General features: G+C 45.7%; 1 protein-coding gene across 1 annotated transcript in view; it reads right to left on the reverse strand.

Moving 5' to 3' along the window:
• Positions 1 to 1,339: 1,339 nt before the first annotated feature.
• Positions 1,340 to 15,600, reverse strand: part of LOC146832695 (keratin, type I cytoskeletal 47 kDa-like) — a 36,978-nt gene continuing 22,717 nt past the window's right edge. Inside the window, exons 6-8 of the mRNA XM_085605976.1 lie at positions 7,029 to 7,246; positions 4,978 to 5,099; positions 1,340 to 2,433 (exon numbers count right to left, since the gene is read on the reverse strand). Coding sequence (XP_085462102.1) covers positions 2,336 to 2,433; positions 4,978 to 5,099; positions 7,029 to 7,246 — 438 coding nt within the window. The 3' untranslated portion in view covers positions 1,340 to 2,335. The remainder of the gene's footprint in view (positions 2,434 to 4,977; positions 5,100 to 7,028; positions 7,247 to 15,600) is intronic.

Raw genomic sequence — 15,600 nt, forward strand, 5'->3', positions numbered from 1 at the left:
AGAAACACATGTCAGGCAGAAAAGCATGGTGGCATGTAGTAGCACAAGCAGTAGCCAGACCTGCATGGAGTTGTTTCATGGCGGTTATCTGGAGATGCTGAGATCCCGGCATTCATCTCTCAGCTGCAGCTGCTCTTAAAAAAGAAGGTGGGAATACAGAGGACCAAAAGAAAGCCCACAAGATAACTTGGAATCACTGGGAGAATATCAGAATGAGGTGCACTTTAAAAAGGGAAAGGTGTCTAGGCAGGACAGACAGGCAAGCCAATAGCAGATACTTGCTTTGAAACTGGAATGTGAAATTGCTTTAATGCCCAATTGTTTACATTTGAGCCTGGTAGGATGAAGGGATAAAAAAGAATGGAGTATGAAGGGGACCGTATCTTGCTAGTTTGGGAGAGGGAATAGGACAGGGTGCGAAAGAAGACGCTGATATACTCTTTAGCTTTCGACCTGCAAACAAGAAGGGCTAAGTGGGTACGTTACATGGCGACGAGGATCAGAGCATGGAGTTAAAGGAAGGTGACTCGGTCTCTATCTTTCTACAGGCAAGGATTAGCATCAGCCTCTGAGTACAAGATGTTTGCTACAAACACCCTGAAGGAACTTACAATGGAAAAACCCAGAGTGGATCTATTCCTGAGGCTGTATTCAATGGTCATATATACAACCTAAAAAAATACCGCCATTTTCTTCACATTTGTGAATGTGAAGAAAATGATGGTATCGCTTTGCAATGAAATAAAAAAAACTTCTAGAACATTCAATTAATATTTAGATTCCTGCTTGCTTTGGGCCATCTGACTCCTTATGTATGCCCAGCATTTAGCTATTCAGGTAAAACATTGCCATTTCTTGAGACCAAAAAACGGTGCTCTGTCATGCTCATCCATTATATTATTCCTTGAAAAATGAATGCCACCAGAAACCTTCTAAGACCAAGTTTATACCTTTCTTGGGCCAATTGGAATTGCAGAACCTATTATGGAAGATTCCCTACACTAGGGAAGGGGTAGCAACTCCGTGACCATTGAGTCCTTGGTCCATCTCCTGAGCTGTCGATCTGTTTGTATCAGCACTGGGACACAAACTCATTACAGAAAGGCCACTGTAGAGCCAGCTAATGGTGTACATTTGGTTCCCGCTGCCCCGGCCTGGCACAACAGGTACCAGCGAAAAGATGTGGAATGCCACTGGCCATTCAGTGCCACGATCCATGCTGCTCCTGAGCAAAAATGTTGAAGAAAAAAATACACCGATCTATTTACAAGACATGATGGTTGTCAGGATTAACAGCTGCATCTGCTTTGGCCATCAAACAAAAACACAGTGACAAGTATTGCTTGCTTAAGAAACTTTATTGAGTCCAAGAAACATTCAGAGGAGCTTTTTATATTGAATCATGAGGGCTGAGTGGTGTCCTTTTCCTTCGAGCCGGTTCAAATTATATTCTTCGTAGGGGTTATGAGTGTCGTATTGGGACCAAGTAAATTGTGGAGACTCAAAGAGAATGAACAAATTGAACTCTGCCCTCTGGAAGAAACAAACTTCAACAGCACTCTTGTTCATCACTCTTGTTCTGCAAAGGGAGCAAGAGTGTAGAAAAGCTTATGACATTTTTGAAATGTTGAAATTTCCCCTTTGACACGGTTCGCTGATTCCTCTTTATTGCTAGCCTTCAGTTTACACTGGCTTTTAAAGTTTAACCTTAATATTTATTTGCATTAGAGACATTTGTAAAATCCTTGATATATCATTGAGTATTTGCGTCTATTATTTTGCTTCCTTCCCAAGTGCTTTCTTAACCCCTTCTGTGCCATGCCCTTTCCCCCTCCTGTGCCGGGCGTTTTATTAGTGGGTGGGGTTCATGACGAGATAGTCTCGTCATGGGCACAGCGCAACCGTGCTCCATGACGAGACTATCTCGTCATGGGCACTGAAGAAGTTAAAGTTTGAACTTCATCCTCACTTCGATCAAACTCCTTGTTCTAAACAAGGCTTGAGTAGCAAGAAGAGCAATGAACAACAACTTTTTGAAATTATCTAGTCTAACACTTGTGTTTTATATTGATATTACGTTTTTTACCATTGTTTTCCCTTGGCTTCTTTGTTGTCACCCTTTAACTACATTAGGCGTCACAATGCAAATAATAATGCAATTATTTAATAAGTTCTTGTTTCCTCATTGGTCAATTTGACGGAATCTTGTGTCTCTCTTGAATTCTACATGCCTGCACATATTAAGCTTAATCTACAAGGGTTACTCAGTTAATGCTGTCTCGGTCCGTTTCCACTGGAATTTGTGCTCCTCTGTAACTTCCTTCTTGATTTTCTATTACACCTTCTCCTCAACTTCCTCGACACGCTGAGACACCACTTTGCCGTCAACCACTTCTTCAATGATAGTCATCACCTTTCTGGTTTTGGTGGGGTCTAAAGATTTAACAAGAAACGACAAACAAGTTACAACTGGTTTCAGAAGAAACATAATTAACTTGAAGTACACATTAGCATGTTTTTGTTTTTTGAGGAAGTGGAAAGTAGTAGAGTTTTGTTTCCAGTTGCCATCTTATGACCTAACCACTAAGGTAACTGTGTCATAGTGAATTTGTGTACATCATCTAATTAGCATCTGTTCAAAGGCGAATGGATGGCGGAGTTTTGGAAAGAATCCTATAAGTGGGAGGAGCTTAGGGTGCCAGTAGAGTTGCCGCTTAAGAGTGCCAAATTTGGTAGCAGGCCACCGGTGCTATACCTTTCTCCTCATTCCTTTCATTGCTTTTCTTTTCTAGTCTGACAAAATATCAAAGATCGGTGCAACTCAAGCACCAATCAAGGTTGAGGCGGATATACACTCTGCTTACTATATGCACAGGGCTACTAATCTTGAAACGCCTCCTTATGGCCAACACTCCACCACTTAGTATTACATCACCATGATGTTTGGTCTTTTTCTCTGACTTAATTAATTTTCATCACTTCAATAACAAAAAAATTTCAGTTGACATTAATGGTATAACCCTCCAACCAAGCATGTGCAATTGTACTAAAAATGCTACCCCAGTTCTTAATTTGTAAAAATGTAAATGCCAGAGTCTTTGTCAGGAGGCCAATGCAGCTTGCACCACCCATTGTCCCTGGCAGTGCTGCCAATGACAGTACCAGCACAATTACTAACCATCAGATTCTTACCATTTCGACAATTCAGGCTATTCAAGGCCCCAAAGCTATAAGAATGGCTTTGGCGGAAGGCATTAGTCATTTTAATGTATATTAATTAATAAAAAACTGTTGTTGTGCTCTAATTACAAATTAGACAAACAGTGCCACCATGTGGCAGGCTGTCACACATGCTGGTGTTGGCAATTAAGTGCCAGTGCTGAGCACCATAAACCACCAGCTCAAATTAAGCACTGTCCCTTCCCCTTCATAAGGTCACTGTTAATCATCTAATTTCACCCCTGGTTCAAAGGCACTGTATTTGGAGTACCCATTTCCCACCTTTGCTCAAATATTACTTCTGAAATGTATTGGAAGAAATAGTGCCAGGTGTCTTCTTTCCAGATGACCTTAATTAAAATTCAGGGTCTCATTTTTCAGTTTTTCATGATTTTTACACATACATTCAGATGGAAAATAACCTGTTTTACTCATTATTATTTTCTAAACAAGTAAAAATACAGGCATTAGCTTCTTTTAGTTTTTCTCCACTCTCTCATTTATTTCTGCCTGGCCAAAGTTGTGCATATTAATTGCACTGGAAGTTTACAAAGAAGAAGTGATACAGTTTCCTAATGGGATTTAAGAGCTGCTGATACTCACTTTTGCTACAATGCTAATTTATGCAGTTCTGTGTATTATTTTCTTGTAAATGCGTGCTCTGCCTGTTAAAACATCAAAGTGTATGTGCTCATTTACCAACAAACAGAGTCACCCCTCATGGGAGCACGCTAGCAGGTCAGTACAAGCTTCCTTAATGAGCGCTGCTCGCAGACATGCTTTCCTCCTCACACAGTCAGCAGCCCAACGCGTTTCGGGCCAACGCCCTTAATCATGGACTGACTTTCAGGAATGAACCGCAAGCAAAAGCACACTGGTCTTTTTCCCCTTTATTTATTCCATATGTCACATGCCAATAATGGACCAAGGCATTCTGGGACTAGTAGTGCTTACGTATTACCCAAGTGGGGTGCAGCTGGTACTTCCATTACAAAAGTTTTTTGTGGCTAATGGCAGTCCGTTAACGTAGCGCTCTTGATGAATGGAGCTCTCCCTGCTCCGCTCTCGCAGCTTCAGTGCGCCACAGCTGACCCGCTCAAATGTGCAGTGGCATACTCCCGTGGCCAGACCAGCCACTAAAATCCAACAAACAGAGTTGCCCCTCGTGGGAGCACGCCAGCAGGTCAGTACAAGCTGCCTTAATGAGCGCTGCTCGCAGACATGCTTTCCTCCTCACACAGTCAGCAGCCTACTTGGGTAATACGTAAGCACTACTGGTCCCAGAGTGCCTTGGTTCATTATTGGCATGTGACCTATGGAATAAATAAAGGGGAAAACACCAGTGTGTGAGGAGGAAAGCATGTCTGCGAGCAGCGCTCATTAAGGAAGCTTGTACTGACCTGCTGGCGTGCACCCACGAGGGGCGACTCTGTTTGTTGGGTGTTCATTCAACAGTACAATTTGTATGGAAACATACGACTTGACACTTTTCTTTTCACCAAACAAAAAATAAATATGGCTAAGCTAATCTATAGATTCAGACATAAAGGTAACAGTAAAAAACCATGAATCCAGGAGCCCTAATTATATTTTCAAAGCATTTGGGGTTAGGAATCTGCAGAGCGTCATTCCCAGGACCCTTCCACACATGAAGAAGATATGAAGAAGACATGCAGTGCCATCCACAGCCCACAACTGAGGAGCAATGCTGCCTTCATCACCTGACCACAGAAGCATAACAGCGAAAAGCGGGGGTACCTTTCTTGGAGTCCACCGATGATGTCTGTGACTTCACCTCAGTGGACACCTTTTGGCTTGAGGACACTGTTGAAGTCTTAGTGGACGACACCTGGGAGGAGGAGGATTTGCTGCTGCTTCCGCTGAAGAAGTACATTCGCATTAGTCACATTGAACTCCTTTTGTTATTGGTCAACAGATGAAATGATCTTCAACTTTGCAAACTTTGTCAACTTTCACGACATGATGATTTATTTATTTTTAATATTGAGTAAAAAAGAGTCTTGCAAAGTTTGGTGAAGTTGACGAAGTTTGCAAATTTGTGAACTTGATAGCTTTACAAATCTCCTTGTGAGAAAACTTTTGTACCCAAACTTTTCTTTTCGTCAAAATGGTAAGAGCACCAAGTCAAGCTTCAAAACATTCTTTCAAGACTTTATTGTTTGCTGTGATTGAGACGTCAATAAAAATCTAAAGAAGGTTTGTGGGTAAGATTCCATAAAATGTTAAGTGCTCTGTTACAAGTTGGGCGGAGCAGTATTCTTGGAGGGATACTACCCACCCCATTAAAGGTTTTACAGAAGAAGCTAGTAAAACCAAAGGTGCTTGGAAATAGATTTGAACACATGCAAAATTGATATCTTCATCCCTGTTCCAGCATGAGTTCTCCCTGATTCCGGCTTAGAAATTTATGAAGCCCTGTAATTGGGCATTACCCATAGCACAATCTTAGTATCCATCTGATATGTTTAAAAAATACATTCCTCCCAGAGTGCTTCGCTCGACCTCTGCTTGTCTGATCACAGTACCTAAATACTGGCGAGCAGGATTGGGAGGGTGGACTTTTTTTGTGGTTACTGCTCAGGCATGGAACAGACTGGAGCCCGAGGTTATGCCTAGAGCCAAATTTCCTAAAATTTTACAGGGCTCTAGAGACCCATTTGTTTACATAGGCTTTGCCTCGAGCCACTGAGTATGTGAGTTGCTTTATAGAGTGTATTAGTATGATAGCGTCTGGACACCCTTGGATAATTGCGCTCACTTTAAAATGAATAAATAAAAAATAAGATAAAAGTCCCAATGTTTATGTATGGTCCCAGTATTCACCCTTTCTTTAACCCCTTCAGCGCTGCGCGGATTCCCCCGCGGTGCTGAAGGGTTCGAGCGCGGGCGGGGCCATGACGGAACGGTTCCGTCATGAGCACAGCTCAACCGATGCTCATGACGGAACCGTTCCGTCATTGGCATGGAAGGGGTTAAGGGCACTCTAATAATGAGGCCTTCCGTGGTCACCAATGTTGGTGTACACCTAGGTTGTGTGATGCAGCCTGGTGGGGAACATGCAAAGTGCGCGTGACTGTATGACCGACTGAAGATGGACAGCTGAACAGTCATGCGCTCTTAGAGTGTGCCACCACTCCTACCCCTGTGACTCCAGCCCGCCCTAACCTAGCCCTGTAGTGAAAAATAAAATTGTCATTTTATTTTCCTTTCTCCTGCGGGCGGCACTCCTCTGCCTTATTGGAGCAGCCACCTCTGCCTAGGCCAGTGGGAAACAATTTGAATGTGACACTATTAAAGACTATATATATCTCCTTATCCCTCTTTATCAGTAGCTCAGTAATGAGGCTGGAATTTCTAGTGGATTATCACTACTGGCCGGAACAGTAACTCTATTACTGTCTATCTATCTATCTATCTATCTATCTATCTATCTATCTATCTATCTATCTATCTATCTATCTATCTATCTATCTATCTATCTATCTATCTATCTGTCCTATTCTGAGATTTAGCCTGAGGGTCCAATTAAGAATCGGAAATAACTGGAGAACCAGATGTAACGCACCATTGCACCTTGTTATTCCTCATTCCTAGCCAGATTTTTGCCCTGGGATTTTATCTGCTTAGAACAGCCGGAGACTACGGGGAAAATTGCTGGAAGTACAGGATTACTGCATTGCTCTTCATTCCAATTGGTCTAGTAGTGGAAGCCGTTGAGCCCATTGGTTACAATGAACTTGTAATAATGGCTAAAGGTGCCATGAAAAATCTCTCAGTGAGTTTCTTACCCGAACTCTCCCTCCAGCAGGCGCCGGTAGGTCTCGATCTCCATCTCCAGCCTGGTCTTGATGTCCAGGAGCTGCTGGTACTCGAAGCTCTGCCGTTCCATGTCGCTGCGGAGCTGCATGAGCTGCGCCTCCAGACCGCTGATCCTCTGCTGCATCTGCGTGAGCTGTGCCCCATAGCGTCCTTCTGTCTCTGCTAAGGTTTGTTCCAGGGAGTTTTTCTGTTGGGAAATTGAGAGGGCGTGTTACAGAATAGGGCTGGGCACCAAGTCCATGGATAACAGGAGGGATGCAGCCCCTAAATGCTGAAAGTTCACGACTAAATCAATACAGAACCTTCACTCTGCCAGACATAGTGGCGAACCAGTCACTCTAGATTGGGCAGGTTCTCCAACATTTCTGGTTGCCACTGTTATTTGGCAGACACGATGGCAGAGATGGAGGTGTGTCAGTGGTGGGACATAAGCAATGTAAATGGGGCAGCCAAGCCAGCAGAAATATGTTGTGCTGGATGCTGTGCTGCATTCCTCTTTGATTTAGGTAGTTGGGGGGGTGATGAAGCAGAAAGTGGTAGAATTTTTTTTTTTCATGCAACCAAAGTACAATCTATTCTAGTTAAAACAACAGTCAACCGGCATCTCATCTTCATAACCTACACCAATAAAGCACCTATGTAGCTCTGTAAATGATTTAACGTTACGTATGAATTTTCTTAATCAAAATTTGCAAATTTGTTTCTAGGATTTAAATCCATTCCAAGAACTAAGCACTGGGCAATTAATGTTGCATGAAAATGTTTCCTCTCCTGGGTGGCACACATCTTTAGCTATTCATTTGCAGGCCTATTCTTTTCAGTATATAACCAGGGGCGGCTGGTGTTAATGGGCAAAAGTGGCGCTGCCCTGCCATTCTGAGGGGAGAGGCAAGAAAATAATTTAAAAAGCCAAGCAACTTAAAAGAAATTATTACTTGCTGGCTGCTCTATTATATTTCAATGCTGCAACTGTAATAAACTGCAGACACCCTGCTGCGCAGGTGCCTGCCAGGGCGAGGTCATCTTTCGACCTGCAGGCACAAGCTACAGTAGTGACATCATGGTAGGGGTGTGCCATGTTAGAATGCAGAGGATAATTCTGCTTTTCGGGCGCTTTACAAAATAGCCCTGGGAGGAGTTTGCAGAACTCCATTTCTTTCAATGGCAGAGGGCGGGGCAGGCTGAGAGGCAGAACGAGTAGTGGTTGGCAACAATTAACAGTCATCACAATAGGGGGCGGGCTGTAGAAGGGGTGCAGCTGTCTGCACTCTTCCCTTCCTCATGCGTGGTGTGCTTTCACTTTTGAAAGCGTTATGCAGCCGAACGTGAGCAATGTCTCATTGGGATTGTTACAGCCTAGGCCCAAAAGAATACAGGTTGGTAGGTGCCTATTTTCCCTTTAAGCTAAGCTGTAATTAATTTACATAACTTTTGATAGATTTTTTTGTATTTACGTGCAGTTATCAGCCATGTGGTGTTCGAGAGTCTGCAGTTAGCAAACTGGACCCAGAGACAGTGGCGCGCATTCCATAAGCACCTGGGGGCCGGGCTACATCAGTCAAGGTCAGATTTTATTAAGCCACCAGCAGTGTAAGTGATTTGCCCAGAATCACAGGATATACTGTACATAGCACTACAGTGTCACAAAAGGGCCGCTCCTCCTGTGCAATTATGGTAGTTGGCCTCCCACTGGTTATGTTTTTCAAATGTGATGTGCAGTCACAATGCTTTTCACCCTTTCCCCTAATGCACAGCGCCAGTTACAGCACTGTGCATGAGGAGAGTGGAGAAGAGCTATCGCCGTCCTCTAGTGCGCATCGCCATTGCAGGCCCCTCTAAGTACTTGCTAACAGGCCTGAAGCGTGTTTGCGCCGATCCAGGCCTGTGCTCAGGACTCGGCACCGTGCGGTGCACTGCTGCATTGTATTGAAACCGGCCTCCGTCACAACTCATGCTCACAGTGAGTTAAAAATAAAATGTATTGATAAATCTGTTGTTTTTATTTAGAATAATCCCCTCCCTGCTAGTCTGCTTAAATGGTTTTGGTTTGTCATACTTGATGATGTAGGTCGGTTCTGATGGCTCAGTAAACATATTTGTTGTAGTGCCCCGAGTCACCAGCTCTAGGACAAGGGTTTGTGGCTGCCTGTAGTGAGTAGCAATATTTTACAGTACATAATCAGCTAATATAATAATCCACATTTGTAAAGCGCGAACAATCACCCGTAAGGGTCTCTAGGCGCTGGGGGCCGTTGGGAAGATTAAGCAAGCTATTGCCCAGAGTCACATGGTGCTGGGCTAATCTGCCGCCGGCACCGGGGATTGAACCGTGATCCCCAGATTCCGGAGTCAGTCGCCCTGGCCGCAGCGCCACACCTCTTCCCTAGGGTAGATTTACAACATCCTGTGATTCTCGGCAAATCAAGTAATCTCCTCGTGCCTTAAAAAGGGAAAAAAATATTCTGGCCTTTTGGTAAAGTAACTGGCGATCATGTAAAGCGCATTACTGCCCTTGGGGCGAGTTTGCGCTATATAACACTGAATAAAAATATAAGCAGCTGTACTGTTTGTAATCGCAGCCAGCATCACTCAGCTCTGCTAACATGAATAGAAAGACAACACATCTCCAATATTTTTCCCTTGAACACAGGAGAATGGGGCTACGTCAATGATCATATATTGACGTCTTGAAAACTGTGTACAAATATCACGGTGAGGCAGAGTTTAATTTTCAGGCATTGCACCTTATACAAATATATGGAAAAATCAAGAGACCATGGGTAGTTGTGGCAGAAAAGGTCGGATTCCATGTTTGCCAGCCTTAAAGTCCCAATGCAGCTCACTAATGCAGGTCACCAATGCAGGGGCATTAAATTAATGTATCTGTAGTTAAAAGGCATGAAGAATCCAGCCGTGCTGAGATGCATTGACAGAGAGGCAGTGATAAAGTGGCAGACCTGGAAATGGTTAGCTAAAGTGCAGAGGAGATGTGTGCTGCAGATGAATAGCATAGTTGTGTTGCAGGAGGAAACTGAGTTGTGTTGAAGGAAGAAACTAGTGATTTTTTAAGTGAGGGAAATAGGATGGTGTTACAGTTAGAGGGTGTGCCGAAATGTAATGCTTTGCTGAAGAGAGACGGAAGGCCAGACACAGTAAAATATACCAATCTACTTGCTGAATTGCACAGTGCCATCAATCCCAATCCTGGTTCCCTGCTTGACCAAATCGTGTGATCCTAAGCAAATACATTATTTCACTGACATCTTTTTTGTTTATTATCAGAAGTGCAGTTCCAAAGACTTGAGTTAAGGATGTGCAGTGTGCCCAAAAGCTGTATTGCGTTGAATTTAATAGCCTATAAAGTTGCTCCTCCTACAATACAAATCTAAGGCACGTATGCCTCATACTTGACAGCTGACTTGCCTCTTATTTAACATTGTCATAAGGGGAGGTGCAGGATTGTTTCTCAGGTTTAAAATAACCTGATGTGCTTAAGTGAAATGCTCCTAAGTGTAGATAAATACATTTCAGTGAAATTTGAAGTCAATTTATTTACTTCTATGGGGGCACTAGAGGGCGCCAAGCAAGATGGCCGCACTTGCGTGAGGCTCTTGCAGCTTGGGTGCCTATCCGTAGAATATCCTTGTCATCACTCCTTCTACAAACTCGCTGATGATCCTGCCCAACTGCTGCCACTTTGAAGCACCTGATATGACGCTTTGCTGACTCTAGTCCATTGTGAAACCGGTGAAATCCGAACTGCTACGCTGAACGGCAGAGTGCACAAAATGGCGGAGGCGGTATCCCGGAGAGTACACTGAAACGCTTCAAATTACCGGAGAGGTCCCTCCGCTTTCCAGATTGCGGGGATCGCTGGTCTAGTGGCGCGCTCTGCAGCTGGGGCCCCCACTAGGTCGGACCACCGGAAGGCTGACAGACCGGAAAACCGCATTGCTGAGGCCGGCCCCCTCCACCACTCGCTCTAGGCCCCTTCCCCTGCCTCTCTACTATTTCCTGCTGAGAGTGAGTGCCCATACACCTACTCACTAGACCGAGGCCCCATTGCATGCGGAGGATAACGGAGGGAGAGCAAGAAATTGCCCCCCTATCGCGTGGCAGTTGAGATACCACCCTGACTGCCGCCAGCCTTCTGCATCTTACAGACCGTGCCCGGAGGTGGACATATCCGGCGGCTCATTGACAGTCACATTGGATGGATACCAGAAAGAGACGGTGATACACCAACGCGGCTTTACTTTGCTGGGGGAAAAAATACATACCTGCACTTATCCTTAGCAGCGCTGCATGAAGAGGCCTCAGAACCGACTGGCCACTACTGCCATCCTCCACTGCCACTCTTGACTTGGAGGACCTTAGCCTCGGGCCGACCCTAGAAGAGGGACCCTATACCTCACTGGGATCAGTGCAATATTTCACATGCTGCCAAATCTAACGGGCAGTGAATCTCTTGAACAACGCCTGTCCATATTGCCTCCAACCTTCCTCACTGCATATCACCACTGTGCCACCCCTACTTCTGGGGTCACTGGTCCTCAAAACACGACAGACCAGCCCCGGGCACAGTCGTTCCCCCGCTCCCACCGCTCTACAATCATGGGGAAGCCAGATGGTCGGCAACCAAAGCTAAACTTTGACACTCGAAAGACCGCCTGCTCACAAACAGAACCGGAAGAGGAACAGCCTGGCGCGCCGGCCCAGTCCACGGCGGAGCTGAAATAGCTATTATTAGCGGTGCAGTCGAGCCTGACGTCTATCGAATCAAAGATGGACTCTATGAACGCCAGGCTGGATGGCCTTACACATAGAGTGGACAAGCACGACGATCGCTTAACCGAAACAGAGCCACGGATATCAGATCTGGAGGACACCTCTAATGCCACCGTGAACCAGACACATGAGATGGAGAGGGTCCTGAAAGTGATAGCTGCAAAAAATGAAGATTTAGAATCTCGATCGAGAAGAAACAACCTCTGTATCCTTGGGATTTCGGAATCGACCGCCACTGGCAAGATGGAGGAATATGTGGAGCGGCTCCTCACAACCTTATTTGGCAGGGAGGCCTTTTCACACGTCCTGGTTGTGGAGAGGACGCACCGCTCATTGGCTAACCTCACAGCTCCTGGGGCTCCCCCCAGTCCCATTATAGCTAGACTATTGAACTACCGGGATAGGGACGTGGCCCTTCACCTCTCTAGAGAAAAAGGTCACCTAAGCCACGAGGTAATGAAGATATCGATATATCCCGATTTTACCATCGCCGTTCAGGACCAACGACGAATGTTTCTTCAGGTAAAGAAAAAGCTACAGCAACTCAAGTTGCCCTATTCCATGCTGTTCCCACCTCGCCTCAAAGTGACGCACCAGGGGAAACAGCATTTCTTCACCAATCCACAGCATGCCCAGGACTTCCTCAGAACTTTGCCCAAGCACTCCGCAGGAGTGCCGCCCCCTGCCCACCGACCTGGGGACGATGGCAGTTCATCTGATGTTGAATGATACAGCAAACATGGATCCTGGATCTGCACGACTTCGAACCAAATCCCTACCGACAAAAGTAGTATCGAGACAATACTGCAGAAACGGTGGAGGCTTGAGATTCCCCGCTTGCACAAAATAGCCTGGGTAATATGAGGACTTCAGAAATCCCCTCCATGATCATAACCTAGTGAGAAACGCCAAATCGAAGCATTGGGGATGACGAGACTCTGGATATCAGTCTTTCTCTCGTACTAACCTCCAGTGTGTTCCCGGTGCTGCACTTCGACTGTCGCCATGAATGGCAAAGGATTGAGGGCTGACTTCTCCAAATGACCCACCTCAGGTTATTCACCAGCTAGACACTACCGCCTGTAACGCGATGCATACCCTGCGGTGCTTCATCAGCAGGAAACTCCTTACTACAGCATTGCAACAGCCAGTAGGACGAGATGAAACTATAAATCATCACCCAAGCACCCTCGTCTTCCGAGGAGAGTCTGGTCGCCCTCTGGGCTCCACCCTACAGGTGACCCCTAAGACTTGTACCCTCTCAGTGGTTCAAATATTTAACCAGCTGTTCCCCGTTGGTCCAGCTGAATTTGGGGCTTATGGGGAGGGGGCGGGTAAGGTCACAGCGAGTTTGGGTTGCTGATGTGAGAAGGGGGAGGGACTGGGAAATGTTTTTATGCCACTTTCACTCATACTGCCTTGCCTACACATGCTGCTATTGAACGTTTGACACACGCAATGAACGCTTCTTGTCCACAAAACTCTGAGTAGTCCAATGGAATCCCGAGCCATCTCCCTGCAATATCATTTTTTATCATGGAATGTGCGAGGACTGGGAGACCCTTGTAAACGTCGCCATATCCTGCCCTATTTAGACTGGCACAATATCCATTGCGCCATGCTACAGGAAACACACCTAGCTCCTACAGCACCTCCCACACTCACAGGTAGATGGGGGACCAGTCGATGCTTCTCCTCCTACTCCTCATATGCCCATGGCGCCCTAATCTTGGTGAAACTTACACTCCCTTATACCCCCATTGGATCTTATGGTGATCTACAGGGACGATACAGTATTCTATGGGGTAGATTGTCCGCACAGTCCATCACACTTGTATCCTGCTATGGCCCCAATACCGATGACCTGGAATTCTTCCGAGTCCTGTGGGGCAAAATAATGGACATAGGCTCTACACACCTGATATGGGGGCGTGATTTTAATGTTACACTAAACCCGACTCTGGATAGGTCGCATCCACAAACTCATCATTACACTAATGCACAGAACACCCTCAACCACATCATAGAGGATCACGACTTACTGGACGCATGGAGAAGTTTCCATCCGCATACCCGGGAGGGAACCTGCTACTCCACCTCCCATTCCTCTTGGTCCCAAATAGAAAATTGGCTAATAGACAAAGGCTTAGCACCCTGGATGACCCACGTAACCCACCTCTCCCGCACATACTCGGACCACTCTCCCGTACTTCTTGCTCTTACACCACCACATGAAGATCCACCATACACATCGTGGCGTCTCAACCCGCAAACTTTATTAGACCCCGTATTTAAAGACGAGCTTGAACAATAAATAGCAGATTTCTTTCCACGGAATGAAACCTCGGTACCGCACTACTCTACGATATGGGAAGCATTTAAGGCCACTATACGTGGCATATGTATAGCTAAAAGCGGAGGGATCCTAAGTGATATCCGTAATACGCTGCGAAAGCTTGAACTCGATATCAAACAAATGGAAGAAAATATTCACAACTCGCCCACCCCAGAACTACAAAAACGCTTACGGGACTTAATCACTGACTACCAAGACACGGCCGACAGAGAATGCAAATATAGGGGAAAATACCATCAAGCACGACGATATGGGGAGGGAGACAGACCGGGCAAAACACTCGCCTCTATGATTCGTTCCCCCCGCTTCGCCAACACTGTACTGGAAATAGAGGACAACGATGGACAGTCTTATAGAGACACCTCTGACATAGTAAACATTTTCAGAAACTTTTTTAAAACGCTTATACACAACACATAGACAACAGCCGGTAGACTTTACCTCGTTCTTTGAGGACACCGCCATTGCATGGCTAGGGGATGGACAGAGAGAGTCTCTTCTGGCACAAAACGAAGACAAAGAGATTACCTCTGCCATTATGCAACTGCAATCTGGCAAGTCCCCAGGGCCTCCCGGGCGAATTTTATAAAACGTACCGACACTTGCTTATTCCTACCCTACGTCATGTGTTTGAAGAAGCGCGGGAATCAGGCATTTTACCCCCTTCGATGCGCAAGGCTCTGATCATCTCCCTACCCAAGCCGGGCAAATCACCAAAACAAGTGGACTCATATAGGCAACTATCTCTTATAAATGTTGATGCCAAGATTCTAGCGAAATTATTAGCGAATCGCATTAGTCCCCTAATGCTCCGCTTTGTCCTTCCTGACCAATCGGGTTTTGTTCCAACCAGGGGCACCTCCCACAACCTGCGTACCCTTTTTACGCTTCTGCATGACATCGATCCAGCCACCAACGCCGCTGCCATCTTTTTAGATGCCACTAAGGCATTTGACTCCCTGGAGTGGGACTATCTAGTCTTCGTACTGAACCGCATGGGGTTCCCCTTTTCCTTCCTGGCCTGGATACACCTACTATACACAGGCCTGCATGCCATGGTGCTGATTAACAGTAAACGCTCACCCTCCTTCAACATAGGCCGAGGCACTAGGCAGGGCTGTCCCCTATCTCACCTCCTTTTTGCCTTGGCTATCGAGCCCCTTGCCGCCAAGATCCATCAGCATTTTCGGAATCATGCCATAATCTACCCACAATGGCAAATATTAATTTCCCCAATGCGGATGATATAACATGAATGAGAACTTAAACCCCATCCTCAGGCTCTTAATCCTATTTGGACGACTCTCTGGGGTCCATATCAATTGGGGCAAATCTCAAATTTTTCCCCTCACTGATTCTACTCCCAGATTTGAGCCGGATTATCCCCTAAAATGGTG

This window comes from Triturus cristatus, chromosome 5_1 (assembly GCF_964204655.1).
Source record: "Triturus cristatus chromosome 5_1, aTriCri1.1, whole genome shotgun sequence".
In the NCBI taxonomy this organism is placed as follows: Eukaryota; Metazoa; Chordata; class Amphibia; order Caudata; family Salamandridae; genus Triturus; species Triturus cristatus.